At 37.9% G+C, this 15303-nt stretch overlaps 1 protein-coding gene across 2 annotated transcripts in view; it reads right to left on the reverse strand.

Moving 5' to 3' along the window:
- Positions 1-15303, reverse strand: part of Fyb1 (FYN binding protein 1) — a 140969-nt gene that overhangs the window by 17730 nt on the left and 107936 nt on the right. For both annotated transcript variants that reach the window (XM_052743201.1, XM_052743202.1), the window contains exons 5-13: positions 13323-13342; positions 12753-12787; positions 11718-11838; positions 9002-9161; positions 7328-7472; positions 5124-5146; positions 3739-3805; positions 2635-2772; positions 801-826 (exon numbers count right to left, since the gene is read on the reverse strand). In XM_052743201.1, coding sequence (XP_052599161.1) covers positions 801-826; positions 2635-2772; positions 3739-3805; positions 5124-5146; positions 7328-7472; positions 9002-9161; positions 11718-11838; positions 12753-12787; positions 13323-13342 — 735 coding nt within the window. The remainder of the gene's footprint in view (positions 1-800; positions 827-2634; positions 2773-3738; positions 3806-5123; positions 5147-7327; positions 7473-9001; positions 9162-11717; positions 11839-12752; positions 12788-13322; positions 13343-15303) is intronic.

A 15303-nucleotide genomic window follows, 5' to 3' on the forward strand; every position in this document is an offset into this window, starting at 1 on the left:
ACTGACTGTTACTCCAATTTTTTCCCCAAAGAGTTAAAGAAAGGATATCTGGAAGTGTCTGGTTGTGTGTCTTTTGCATATTTTTATACATTTTTATGCATGAGCTGTGTATATTAAGCATGGACTGCATTGAGGTGGGGCCAGCTGACATCAGTGTCCATCACTTTCCTGTTATCTCCATGCCACAATGACTTTCAGATTAGTACTTGGAAGCTGTCTGTGCTGGTTTGAACGAGGTGTACCTTATGGTCTTAGGCATTTGAATAACCGGTCCCCAGTGGGTGGTGCTGTTTGGGCAGGCTTTGGAGGCATGGCCTTGGTGACATTTGCCCCTGGAGGTGGCTTTGAGGTTTGAAAAGACACACACCATTACCAGGTCACTCTCTGTTGTTGCTTGAGGTTCAAGGTGTGAGCCCTCAGCTCCCATTCCTGCCACCCTGCCTTCACCAAGGTATGCCATAGTAATAGAAAAGTAACTGATGCAGAAGTTGGTACCAAGAAGTGGGCTGCTGCTATGACAGACCTGACCATGCTGCTTTGGGGAGGAATATTATGGTGTTTTATCATAACAATGAGAAGTATCTGATACATGAGCCTTTTTTATTTTTATGACTCTGTTATTCTATTGTTGGGTTGTTGGAATCACCCACAGTGAAATTGCTTGTGCAATCTAATATATTTATTACTTGCATTCAGGACTTAAAGCAGACACATTGAATGCTTGAAGACATTCAATGCTTCCCATTCCCTCATGTGTAAGAAATAATTGGTAAAATACACAGTTAGTTTTTATTACATACCCAATTGTTGAGGAGGAGAAGGGAAGCTGAAAAAAAATGAGAATATAGTTAAAATCAGAGTAACATGAACCTTGAAATTAATCCCTTTACATGAGAGAGGTGTGAGAGGCAATATTCTGGAGGTGTGAAATGGGTTAATTTGTTGACCATCATGCCTTTCTTATCCTCCATTTCCCACTAGCTTCTAGCCATCAATTTGGAATTTATTGATACTAGTTTTGAACTAGTTTTGTTGTTCAAAAATAGTTAAGAGTAAAGATAGTCAGTTTGTGTGGCCTGCAGTCACTAGACCAATATTTCAGATTTGCTCTAAAGTTTAGACATATTATCACACCAGAGTACGTTAAATGAACTCAGTATTCAGAGCTTAATGCTATCCATAGGTCTGGCCCAAACTGTTGATTTGAATTGAGGACTGAAATTACAGAGTCAAAAAATCAACAGCAGCCATTGCCATATGACCACATTTCTCTGGTATGTACATATCTACACCAAACTGGAAAATGATGAATAAGAAAGGAATGCACACTTAAACTAGACAGCGAGAGCTATGGGCAGGAGTGGGAAGGAACCGAGATTAGGTGGTATTTAGTTGTAGCAGAAAAGGATGTTTATTTTTATGTTTTTTGAAGTGTGACAGTTACACACACACACACACACACACACACACACACACACTTCTGAAAGATTCATGTGTAGCGCAGGAATAATTGGTTAAAGTAGAAGATGAGGACATTTGCTCCAATAACCCCAAATCAGAATTTGGTAATGTGAAAACAAGGCAGAAAAATGTCTCTTCCTTTCCCCCCAAGTAAAGGTTATATTTGAGCAATGTTGCTCGAGAGAAGGCTTCTTGTTATGTGTTCTCAAAATTGTACATGTACTGACTGCTATTCTGGTGTTCCACGAAAAAAAGATAAAATTAGGAGTTCTGGTGTGAAAACAACTTATAAAGATTTCAGTTGAATGTGATGAACACATTAAAAATGCAAAACAGAAAGGCTCTTCTGAACATAATTAAAATCCTTCAAATATATATACATGGAATTTATATATTAAGGGGCTGTTTTGAGGCTGGATGGGGAAAGAAAATTTATTCATTAGTTATTAAGATAAATTTGAAAAACTGAGAATAAGTCTGTATAGGTATATGATTAAGAACAGTTATAAGTCACTGCTGACTCCCCATGGGAGACCTTGCCTTGGAGGAGGTGGAAATGAGGGGTGGGTTGGGGGGCAGGGCTGGGGGGTGGGAGGACAGGGGAATCTGTGGTTGGTATGTAAAATGAACAGAAAATCTCTTAATAAAAAAAGAACAGTTATAAAACTTTCAGTATTATATTCAGAGAAAAATTCTAAATTATGTTCTATATTTTAACAAATTAACTTTTAATAGAGAATAATGAGTTTTAAAAGTAGTCAGTATAATGTAAAATGTAGGCTGCAATCAGAATAGTTTTAGATGGGATTGTACAAATGAGAGAAATCCTACTAAGTAGTATGTATGTTTATGAATGACTGTGCTTGAGTATGCATGAGTGTGTGTGTGTGTGTGTGTGTGTGTGTGTGTGTGTGTGTATGTATGTATCTTTTTGTAAGTTTGCAGGGAGAGTAAAGTGTATCTTAGAATTACATGATAATTTCAGAATAACTAGGGTCCTCTCATCTAATTAATACACACTATGAGATGAATGTAAGATGATTAATGGAAAATAACAGTAAAGTGGTGTAAGTTTATCAGGACTTGCTTATTCGTTATAGAATATTAGTAGCCTTCAATAAAACCAATATTAGTGTAGTTATTGTGCACTGAAGGTGGCCAGTTGACTCTTACGATGAACCTTCATTATTGTCTGACTCAGAGACTTTACGTTTCTCTCGAATACTTTTCTTTCTGTCATCTTTTCCCTTTAACATCTTCAAAATCCCCCAGGACCACGTGCTAGTCTTCTCTTCAACCTCCGGCGTGGATCTTTGGAGCATCAGGCATTGGTCAGAACGTAATAATCAGCAGACCATGAAGACATTGTGCGGACATTCAGAGTTTAAATAATTATACTATGCTGACCAGGAAGTATGTCATCATAGCCAATAATACGGTGCTGCTAAGTATAGATTCTGGTGAGTGAATATTTCTGTCATCAGGCTGGTCATTTTTTTTACTTATTCAGTAAGATTTACCCAGGTTTCTAAAACATAAAACTAGGTCAAATCAGAATTAAGTTTAAAATGTCTACTTGGTATTATTTATGATAGAAGTAAAATAATAATTACTAGATCTTAAATATTCTATTTTAAAATGGAAAGAAAATTTATCAACTCAAAAAATTTTATAAATCATTACAAAAATAAAAGAATTTATTATTAAGCAATGGCTTAACTATTCAATACCAGTTCTGCTATAAAACTACCATAGATAACAAATGGTCTCCATTTACTTGAAACAAGATCTCACCTTGTAGCCCAGGTTAGCCTGGGGTTTTTAAGCAGCTCAGACTAGCCTTGAACTCCTGAGTTCAAGTGATCCTTCTGTCTGAGCCTCTAGGGTGCTAGAATTACAGGTGTGAGCGCTGACATTCAGATATAATTATGTTATTATGCAAAAGACATCCCAGCCACATTACTGATAAACTCCAGAGGTGTTTGTAAAGGTGAATTATTGACTAATAGGTAAATGACTGGAAAATATTTGTAAAAACACCCACAACACTTATAATTTGTCCCCTTTTCATTTCATTTTTTCCCATAATTGAGATTTTTTTCCCATCTGCCATTTCACTTACAGTGTGATACAATTACCCTTCTTGACTTTCCCTTCCTGTCAATTAAACCTTCACATAATTTTCTACTTTTTATCCTATCTGGAAATGAAAACTAAATTTCCGTATATGCAATATTTTGCAAGGAAAAAAAAAGGCAGTTCAATGATTATTCTCACCTATCCTCAGTGCCTTCCTCTTCTATCCCGTCATAGATGTCATCATCTGGCGGTGGTGGGAACATACCTTCATTTGGATAAGGAAGGAAACCTTTCGTCAGTCTTGCCATTTGGTCAAATAGAGGTCACTCTGATTTTGGTACTAATGCCCCCCCTATTTGCATGCAGAAAGCACCCCTCTCTCATATCATCCATTTAGGTAGAAAACTTTAAAATTTCCCAGCATCACATAGGTAGTTAAGAATTCAGTTGCTTTATTGATTATTTTCAAACATTTTAGGACCAAAGCCATAATAAAGAAATGAGTGATGGTGGGCGGGCACTCTGGACTTTATGTAAAACGAATGCGTGAGAATTACTATGGAAACAAGTGAAACAGAACAGGAAGTAGAGTTCGATGTTTATCGTGAAAAAAGAGAAGTGAGGAGGCAGTCAGAAAAACTCAGGTAACAGTGAGTGGACATTAAAGAAAAGACAGATTAAGACACTGATAGAGAAAATGAAATGGCGTGTGAGAGGCGACCCTAAACACTAACAGTGATGGAAAGAAACTACAAAAGGAAAGGTCCCGTGCCAATCCATATATATTAGACTACAACCCTTTCTTGCTTCATTGGTTATGTTTTGCTCTTACGGACTTTGCTATCTGACAAATATTTACTTAACAAGTATTTGTAGACTAGCTTCTATGTGCAGGAACATGACCTGGAAATATAACTTTCAGGGTGAGAATTTGAGCTCTTGGTTTTGCTGCCCGGGTCTTCAGGAGGCATCATCAAGGCAGCCATATAGTTTGCCATCTAGACAGGGACAATTCTGGAAGTAAAGGAGGGTGTTTATTCCTAACTGTGTTCAGACGGTCTGCAGAAGCCAAGACTATCCCAGGCACACTAAGAGTGGAGTCACGCTAGGGTCCATGGCAACCTTGAAGACAGAAGTGACTGCCTCACAGTCACTTGGTGACCAGGGCGAGAATCTGGGTCATAGATTCCTAGTCAATCCCTTTTCCACGTTCAAATCCCACTAATTCATTCATTTCCGGTTCCTAGGTTTTATACAGATACGTAAGATCGTATGTGTATGTATGACAAGAAAGCAGAAGAGAAACTGTCTAGGGGAACAAAAGTGACTAATGGGCAGGAAGAGGAAGGGGTGAAAAGGTGAAGGTTGGGGGGATATGATAAAGTGCTTATGTACTTGTATAAAAATGTTCTTATAGAAATCAGTACCAAGTACAATGGCTATAGACCAGTAAAATTATATTTAAAATCCTCAACATATAGAAATATATAAAAAAATCCCTCTTACTGTTAGCCAACTAGTCTTTTGCCATTAACATACTCAATTATTTTCAAGACTGCAAGCATAGAAAGCCGTTGCCTCACCTCCACTTCCGCTCTGACCGTGGCTAAGAACAAAGCAGAAACAATGAATGGATGAGTTATTTAGTTTTCAAGAAGATGAATTCAAATACTGAGAGGACTATAAAAGTTAGCATTCTATTTAAAACTAGGATGAAATATATGAAGAGCAAGAAGAATGTTCAATGTAGTAGATACATCGTGACAAGGCAACACATTATAGCCAATGCACAACCAGCAAGAACCAATGAGTTACAGTACCCTAGTTCACAACAATTATGCTGCTTGCTTTTAATAAACTTCCCATGAGGCAATTTTCAGTAATTATAGATTATATTTAAAATTGCTTTAAAACGTACTCTGTTATTTTAGGAGCCAATTAGGACAATTATGACTGCATTCAATTCAACTCTCTGCAGCATCTTAGACCTACAGTCTCTAACTTTTAATCTGATATCATTACATTTTGTTTCAAGAAAAAACTTTTAAGTTGCCACCTTTTTTTTTTAAAGCTTTATTATTTATTATGTGTACAGTGTTCTGCCTGCATGTCTGTCTGCAGGCCAGAAGAGGGCACCAGATCTCATTACAGATGGTTGTGAGCCACCATGTGGTTGCTGGGATTTGAACTCAGGACCTCTGGAAGAGCAGCCAGTGCTCTTAACCGCTGAGCCATCTCTCCAGCCCTAAGTTGCCACCTTGATGAGACTTTTATAAGGTGTGACCCCCACCTCTCTAAACCCAGGTTGCCTTTTTGTTTGTTTGTTTACTTATTTTCCTAACAGTCAGAACTTTTTCTGTTTTAGCTTTTATGGTTGTGTGTTCCTCCCTGTATCTCCCTGTTTGAGTCCTGTGAGAGCCAAGCATGGGCACTGGAAAAACTTAGACATTGTCTATTTGTTTAATTCTGCCATCTTGCAGGAAAGAATCCAGAACTCCAAGCGTTTAACTCCTTTTGAACCTAGCTACACCCCAACCTCATTTTGGCCTTTGGGTAAAGTGCCAGCAACAGGAGTAAGTTCGATGTTATCAACATAGAGGACAACTCTATAATACTGGTACCCAGTTTTAACATTCCTTTTACAAGCCAGTGGGAGGAATTAGTCTGATGCCTATCTTCGGTGAACTTAGAAATAAAAGCATACTGTTGTCAATGGAACTTTGCATAAAGGCATGCATGATATATCATGCTCTAGAACTTGACTTGTGAAGAAGTTGACACACCCTCATCCTCATTTCTATTTTCTATTTCTATTCCTTCATTTTCTGTTTTCTCTGCCACTTCCATGCATGAGGCAATACTTAGAATTAATTGCATTCTGGATGGCTGAGATTCCTGGTGAATATGTTTCCTCTTGGAGATGCTCATATCTAATGCCTCAGGAATGTCATATGCTGGGAGCAGAGCTACCATTTACTCATTTCATCTATTGCGTGAATTTATTTATATTTGTATGACGGATATGCACTTGGCTTAATCTCAGGCTAGAACTTACAGAACATGAGTCACATAGACTTCTCTTTCTAAGTCAAAGATCTCAAGTATTTCAGTTTAGCCACGAGAAACTAATAATTAGGCATGTGGGAGAAGATGGTCTCGGTTTTCTTCTCCAAACAAGATGTTTTGTTTTGTTTTCTCTGCTCCACAAAAGTGTGCTTATTTTTCTCGGAGGAAATGCCACTTTAATGTAGTGGAGTAAATAGGCACTGGAAAGTGGACCTTTAGTCAATATCTAAGGATAATAAGGGATTGAAATTTGACTTTTAAGGAGTATCCTGGAGATGGAGTGGGAGTCATTCTTTTCTTGTTATATTTTCAAGCAATGACAGGAGAGGCATGTAGACTCATAGATTTAAGGGTAGAAAAAGGAGGGGACTATACTTTACATCTTCTACCTCACAGTTTCCCAAATCATACTAGTTTAGGCATGTCCCTAAGATCAAATCATAATAAATATTATTATAAAAGTGTTTTGTAGTAGATAACACGTTTAACACAATTATACAGCCCATTACAGTTCAAGTAACACGATGTGTGTGGCCAACAAGTAAATTAAAGACAATGGAGTTACACATGACCTTCCCCTCAAACTAGTGTTGTCATACATGGGTGATTTAGTTTAGTGATTGAGACCATTAGTGATATGAAAGGTAAAATTGTGGACTCTTGAAATACATGCTGTCTGGCAAGGGGACGGTGATCTGCTTACAGTTTGTGTGTCACACACCTGTTAGGGGCATCCTGCTCAGCCACATCGTCATAAACTTCTTGGTCATCTTCAACAAGTCTCAATGGAACAGCACTGAGAGTGTTCTTCTTCCGTTTCAGAGAATCATAGTCAATCTCGACAGCAGTGGTTTTAATGTAACCATCTACCAAAAGGGAAGAGAAGTCCAGGTAAATGGAGCTTAAACACTTCAGAGTTACAGTTTAAAGTTAAGTTATAATTTAAATTAAGCAATTGTTCATTTGCTCTTAGATATTTCTCTTTAGGGCTGGAAATGGAGCCTAGCATGTCCAAAACTCTGGGTTTGGTTCCCAGGCTATGCATGCATGCATGTACACACACACACACACAAAAAAAAAACAAAACAAAAAACCAAACAAAACCAAAAAACAAAAAACAAAAACAAAAAAACCCCCAAAAACAAAACTAAAACAAAAGCAAAAAACCCAAAGGCACTTTATTAAATATTAAAAAGCTATCTTTGCTTGTAATCTTGACTTACAGACCTTCTGTGTAGCCTGAGGTTTTATGTACTTTGCAGAGACTTAACTCTGTGGTACTTTTAAGTGAGTCAAGAATCAATTTGAAGATTCTAAAGTGATTCACATGACACATTTCTTCTAACAGAAATGGAGAACATAATGACCTCTGTAAAATTTTACATTGCATTGTTCTTCACTAAAAAAGAACTACATTTGCCATTTTAGTTTTTTTTTTTCTCTCTCTACTTACTCAATAGTGTATTCCTAACATGAGGCACGTAGGTCTGGAAGGATCTAATGTGAATTCAAAAGGAACATATGACTAGGCAGGTCATAGACTCTAGGAGAAAATGTACTACTATTATTCTGATAAATGGATGTAGTATTAAACTAACCCCTAATGACTTATAATTACACCCATAAATTAAGGCTTCTTGCAACTCTCATCAGAAGCTTCTGTTTGCAGATGCTAATGAACAGACAGACCCACAACTGGCAAAAATGCAGAGACTAAGAGACTAGAGAATGCCCAGTCTTAAATGGAAGGTATGTATGACATCCCTTCCACCATAGGCTCAGGGATATTCCAGAAGAGGGACAGAAAGAGTGTAAGAGCAAAAAGTGGTGGATGATTACAAGGAAACCGTCCTCGGAACACAGCAGGGCAGCTGTACACACAAACTCACAGTAGTTGTGACATTATTCACAAGACATGTCAAGACCCTGCCAGGTCAAATCCCAGCATGAGAGGGGAGTTGGGCAGGAAGTTCCACCCCTTAACCAAGAAGTGACTGGTCATTGGTGGTTGTTGGAAAAGGAAGAGTCAGTGTGCTCTAAGAGTATAGCCCCCGGTATAGGGCAGACTCCAGTGAAAGACCACACACCCAAGAATATTTGGGTAGCATAAACTGGTATTGATGGGAAAAAGAAAAAAATGAAATAATACAAAGTTGGTTGAAAAGGAAAGAAGGGTTGAATCTGGGAAGAGTTGGGGGAGGGAAGGAGAATATAATAAAAACATGTTATATGATATTCTCAAAGAACTAGACAAAAAACAAACACAGAAACAATAACACACACACACACACACACACACAGAGAGAGAGAGAGAGAGAGAGAGAGAGAGAGAGAGAGAGAATAAGAAAAAGACAAGGCCTTGAAGCCTTGAAGGCACTGGAAAAGGTGCACTCACATGACCCCCTTGCAGTTCTGCCCAGCCATTTTCCTTCTGGGTTGTCTGTGATGCGGACTATTTCAATGTCTTCCCCTTGCTTGAAGCTCAGTTCGTTCTTTCCTCCTTTGACATCACAGCAAGCTTTCGCACGATGGATGACCTGAATGGGGCCTGTTAGCTACAAGAGGAGGGAAGAGTATAAGAGAAAACCACCGAGGAATGTAATTTTGAAAGACGATAATCCCACAGCCATCATCCTGGGTGAATGCTCTTATTGAAAGAGTTGAGGGAAAGTCACAGAGGTGCAGTAAGGCCAACAAAGAACAGGAGAGCATGTGCTTGTGGTTCATGAGAGAGTGGCAGGGATCTGATGAGCATAAGCACCCTGACAAAACGTATAATGAAAGGCACCATGTATGTACTTATGTATACTAGCTTGCCCTCCTCCCTCCCTTCCTTCCTTCCTTCCTTCCACTTGTTGAATATAAACCTGTAGTAAATACTACCTGCTACAAATAAGATAGCATTTTAGATACAGTTTCAAAAATAGTAAATAAATACCAGGCAAGTTTTCATAGCTAAAATTCTGGATAACATGGTGACTTATTAATAGGAGGGTAATATATCTTAAGGCATGAGTCCTTAGATCTGAAATTTCTATTTCTAAACCGAGGTCTTCAATAGGGTGTCTTTCATCTTTTGATAAATAAATATGGATTGTGATTTTTTTTGGGAAGAAACTGCTTTATTGAGTCTATGTTGTCTTGAATTGTGTGATATGTTAATTGTGTACCATCAAAAATATTTTTTAAAGCTTAGGTTGATAGCCAACTGCTTCATTAATTCTGGGATTTATTTGTAAAAGCAGACTCAAGTAGAAAGTTTATGGGCTGAGCTGGATTTATTGTAGTTGGCCTCTGTGAACAACCTATAATCTGGATATTTGAATTACAAATCTTCTGCAGCTGCACTGGACTTGAATCCATGCAGTGTTCAGAAGGTAAACTGGTTACTTGCTGGCAGTTTCTTACTATATCAGTGAAATGCATATCATCATATTGGTTTTAGAGCAGAATTTCTTAGTAATGTGAAATCTGTTTTAGTATTTAATAAACATCAATATGTCAGCAAAAAAGAGAAAGGAAAATCCAAGTTGAATTATGAGATGCTCTGATTCTGATGGAGTCTCACATTTTATAAGCCCCAGTGTCTATTAACACCTGGGTGGAGTGTAGCTTGTAAGGTCTCAGACTTGACAAACATTTCTACCTATTGATATGATTTATACATTGTTTTAGTTATTAACAATATTATTTGAATGAATGTGTGAAAAATATATTAGTTATTTTTTCTTTTTTTTTTGGTTTTTTTCGAGACAGGGTTTCTCTGTGTAGCTTTGCGCCTTTCCTGGGACTCACTTGGTAGCCCAGGCTGGCCTTGAACTCACAGAGATCCGCCTGGCTCTGCCTCCCGAGTGCTGGGATTAAAGGCGTGCGCCACCACCACCCGGCTTAGTTATTTTTTCAAACTAATCTCAAATCCTTGAAAACTATGAACAATCTCTGGTGAAAAGTGCACCATACATATTTTCATGCATTAAATTAATTTTTACTTGAAGAATATACATCTTGGCAGTCATGAATTCTGCATGAGTAAAATGTTTTAGTTTTCACATTGCAATCATAACTTTACTTGTACATGAAAAGCTTTTTTTCCCTAAAATTTGTGAAAACTCATAGTAGATACCCTGGTTCTTATATAGTATTTCATTCAATCCCATAACAAACTATAGAAAAGTGCCACTTATTTTCACTCTAAAGACTAAGACTCTGAATCTCAGAGGAGATAAGCAGTAAGTCCAAGAGCACAGAACTTGTATGCCCAGCTGGGATTGGAATCCACATCTATCCAAATGACTCCAAGTTGGATGTTTTTCCTGCATCACCCTGTTGAACTTTTGTTTTAACATAACAGATGTACTGGGAAGTTATACATGAGTCATATTTTGTAATTCCATGTATTGAATTCTCTAGAGAAATAAATATTTAAATAAAACAGTATGTATTCCTTTAAAAGCGAAGAATGGTTTTGTAACTCGGACCATCACTCCAAATACTCCTGAGGCACCAGAACATACCAGATGGGTTATGTCATCAAATATGGGATAGCTGAGAAATTCAACCTGTACGTGTAATGCAGCGGTGGTAGCAATAGAGGTGATTAAATTACCAGAAATCAGTAGGGAAGATAAAGGTTGGAAATCGAGGTATTTCAAGAGAGAGGAGAGACAGCAGGTCTTAGAAATCAGTAAGCATGGGCCTTAAAGGCAAACATATAGTTCAGATGCAGATACCAGGATCTCTCGTAGCTCAAAGGAGTTGTGGTTCATTCAGGAACACTGTGTTCATGGCGTCACTGTGTGATATGTCACCGGGACATCTATGTGTGTGGTTCCAGATGTAAGGCACACAGTAGTGATGTATTCATTTCCTCGATCAATGAAAAATCCCTGGATACCCACCAATTATAAGCTAATTAAATTTTATTTGGATTATTTTTATCCTGTTTCATTTTTTTTATGGTAAATGATAAGGTGGTGTATTGAACAAAAAAGTATTGTTTCAAAACAATGATAAAAAGTACTTTTCAACTTCGTACATTTTCTTGTAATGTTTATAAAAAAGAAGATTCAAAATGATGCTACCACTCTCTTCTTCAGCAAGCGAGCTCTTACCTTAAATTTCTTCCTTAATTCTTGTTCTTTCTTTTCTTTTTCTTTCTGTTCCTTTCGTTCTAGCTCTAACCTCTTCTTTTCCTCCTTTTCCCGTTTCTTGTCCCGTTCTTTGGACGATTCTCTGTGAATAGAAATTGTTAAGTTGTGGCTACAACGTGCAGGTGCCTGTAGGTCAAGAACCACTATGCAGAGCAGTGTCTGCCCACTACAGAAGAAGGTCTCTGAAGAGGAGATGGAGGTGAGAAGCTAAAGATGTGAACATTCGGAATGTGCGAGACTTTGTACAGCCAGAAGGAGGCCCACAGCTACAGATACCTTCTATGGCAGCCCCGTCCCCTTCCCCTGGCAATGCCACCACCACAGAGAAGAAGGCACTGTTCAGGAAGCCCCTCCCCCATCCTCATGACCTCTTGGCATCTCTCCCTCTCACTTCCATGGGCATGCATGAGCACATGCTCACAGGCACACATATTAATTTTGATGTAGAGATTAGTTAGAACTGGTTGAATAATTGGGTAGAGAAAATTAAGACACCTGAGCTCAGCATTTGGTTGAGTAAGATTACTCCTATTTTCTCACAGTTTCCAAGAAATTTCTCCGTCTATTTTGAACTCTATTGTGGAGTCATGGAGTCACTTTTCATATCTATTCAGCAACTAGAATGTGGGCATCTGGGTGCTAGCCACAGCCCACGGCACCGCTGTGTCTGAGTGAAGAAGGGTACAAAACACAGTGAATTCATTTCCTCAGGACTCTGAGAGGGAGAAATACAGATTCTGGAATCTAGTCTCTGTCTGTCTTTCAAGTAGCTTGCAGATCTCCCATGGCAGTTTGTCACCAGGGTCGTATGTAGAGTCCTCAGAGAAGTAAGCCAGTTTTAGTCCTTTGTAGTGAAATAAGGGATGTCATTACAGGCCAACCATTGTGTAAATAAAGTCTTTTCTTCCTAGTGCTTTTGCACACCCATGATCCCTCTTACAAAACATTGTATTCATCTTACAAGAAAATTCTTATGGTAACAAATGCAATGCATACATGTCTTCGTATGTTTCTCCTTCACTCTCTTGTTCCTATCAAGAAAAACAGATAATTATTAACTAGGATTATTCCAAAAGATCATACATTTATTTCAATGTATTTCATTGACAACTTATTTTTTAAAATAATTTTTTGTGAGTTTATATAATTTGAGCCTAAATTGGCTTATTTGAAATTTTCTCTTTCTTTCTTTCTTTCTTTCTTTCTTTCTTTCTTTCCTTCTTTCTTTCTTTCTCTCTCTCTTTCTTTCTCTTCTCTCTCTCTTGCTCTCCCTTTTTCAAATTGTGAGATACATAAGAAAAAGAAAAGGAGATGTCATTCTCTGTCTTACTCAGTCATTAGCTGTGCAGCCAGACATAAGTTCATCATTACACTACCATGAGTCATCATACTGACTGGCATATAATGTTTCAAGCATTTCAATTAAGTAAGATTAGAAATGGAAAAAATATCATGGATACTTATAAAACTTTTTATTTGTCTGTTTATAACAATAGAAAGTGAGTCATAATAATTGTTAAATATTCCAATTTTTACAATAGAAAAAGAGAAATAAAAATATCTGACCTCTTCTAGATTTCCAGGACCTACAGGATTAAAAAAAAATACACTGTAATTAAGAAGTACTTCAACATATGATCATTGGATGAAGTAATACTCATATCAGTTCAAAGTATAACAGAACTTATCCTCTAAATCACAAAACACGTGTCTTAGATACCTGGTATTTTTAACACTTGTAATTTAATTATAAAATTATTTTGTTAATTTTCATAAGATAATGCAAAAGTCAAAGCAAATGCTATTTTTTTATTGCTTTATGTAAGACATGGTGCATTTGACACATGTACTTGTGTGAAATGTACAACAGGGAAAAAAATCACACAGTCCACACTTTGACTCATTCTTTCTCAAGGATTTGCTTTCATGTATCAAACAAGTCAAGGTGATTAAATTAAAAAAAGACGACTCGAGTTTAGTGTAATATACACTCTACCAGATATCAAGACATAATCTAACATTATAACTAATGAGAAAATGATATAAAGCACAATCATAATAAAACATATAGATGGGACAAGAGAATTGAAAAGAGAGCTCAGGGGCTGTGCTGGATAGTTTATTGTCAATTTGATACAAAGCTAGAGTCATTGGAGAGGAGGGAACCTCAGTTAGAAAAATGCCTCCATAAGGTCAGGCTGTAGGCAAGCCTGTAGGGCATTTTCTTAATTGGTAATTGATGGGAGAGGGCCAAACTCACTGTGGATAGTGCCATCATGGGACTGATAGTCACTGGTTCTATAAGAAAGCAGGCTGAACAAGCTTTGATGAGCAAGCCAGTAAACAGCAGCGCCCCCCCCCCCCCCATGGCCTCTGCATCAGCTCCTGCCTCCAGGTTTTTGCCCTGCTTGAGTTCCTGTCTTGACTTCCTTTGATAATGAACTGTGTTGTGGAAGCATAACTGAATAAACCCTTTCCTCCCCAAGCTTTTTCAAAAGGTCATGGTGTTTCATCACGGCAATAACAACCCTAACTAAGACAGGGACTAAGAAAAATTTATACATGGCCATATAATATATGCACACATATACCCATGTTCATGTATAGCTGATATACTATAGGGGTTTAATATAAAATAATGGGAAGAAGATGGATTATTTTGAGTTTGGTAGGGAGATATATATGTATATGAGGCAGCAATTCTAGTTTCCTGCCAAGTTCTCAAAGACCTAAACACAAGGGATGAAGTGAGTAGGGAAATAATGAGGAGCTGTTTTATTTCCTAGGAACTAAGACTTCTTTAAAAAGTTAAAAAGAATAATTTCTAAGGCAAAAATGAATGAATTTGCTAATATCAAAATATATTTGTGCTGGAGGAAGGGCAGCATGGAGGAAGTCAACAGACGACAGAGAGGATGGAAGAAGTTCGAGGTTGACATGATGAATATCTGGGATGTAAAGGAACACCTGCGAGCCAGCCAGGAGAAGACACAGCCCCATGGGAACAGAATGGTCAATGGAGAGAAGACAGCTGACAGGAGACAAGGTCACAATATCTCATAAGCAAAGTCAGCTCTCAAACTCCAGAGTGGAAAAGGGAATTATGAAATGAAAACCAATATGAATCAGCCAGGGGAGGGGAGGCGTTGTCTTCGGGGATGAAGCTAGTGGTGAGTGGACTGTACTCCAGTAGACAGGTCCACACTCATACTCACTTAGATGGCGCTTGCTAAGTTCAGTGGGTTACAAAACAAAACAAAAAACATGAAATGGAAGGGGGACTCATCCTGAGGAAATGGTGTTGATGAGGGTGGGCGTGGGATAAGAAAGGATAGGAGGGTGAGTGTGATCAGAATGCACTATATAATTGTATGGCAATATCACAGCAGAAGTTCAATAAAAATAAAAAGTATAAAAATTAAAGTGAGAGCTAACATTATACCCTGAGATTAGGAAAAGATTAGAAAGCTCAATGATGCTATCTGCCAGTAAAAGGTGGGCATGTTGCCACATTCATGCCCTGTTGTTGAGACTGTAGACAGGGCAT

This window comes from Peromyscus californicus, unplaced genomic scaffold (assembly GCF_007827085.1).
Source record: "Peromyscus californicus insignis strain IS unplaced genomic scaffold, ASM782708v3 Scaffold_18__1_contigs__length_77618521, whole genome shotgun sequence".
NCBI lineage: Eukaryota > Metazoa > Chordata > Mammalia > Rodentia > Cricetidae > Peromyscus > Peromyscus californicus.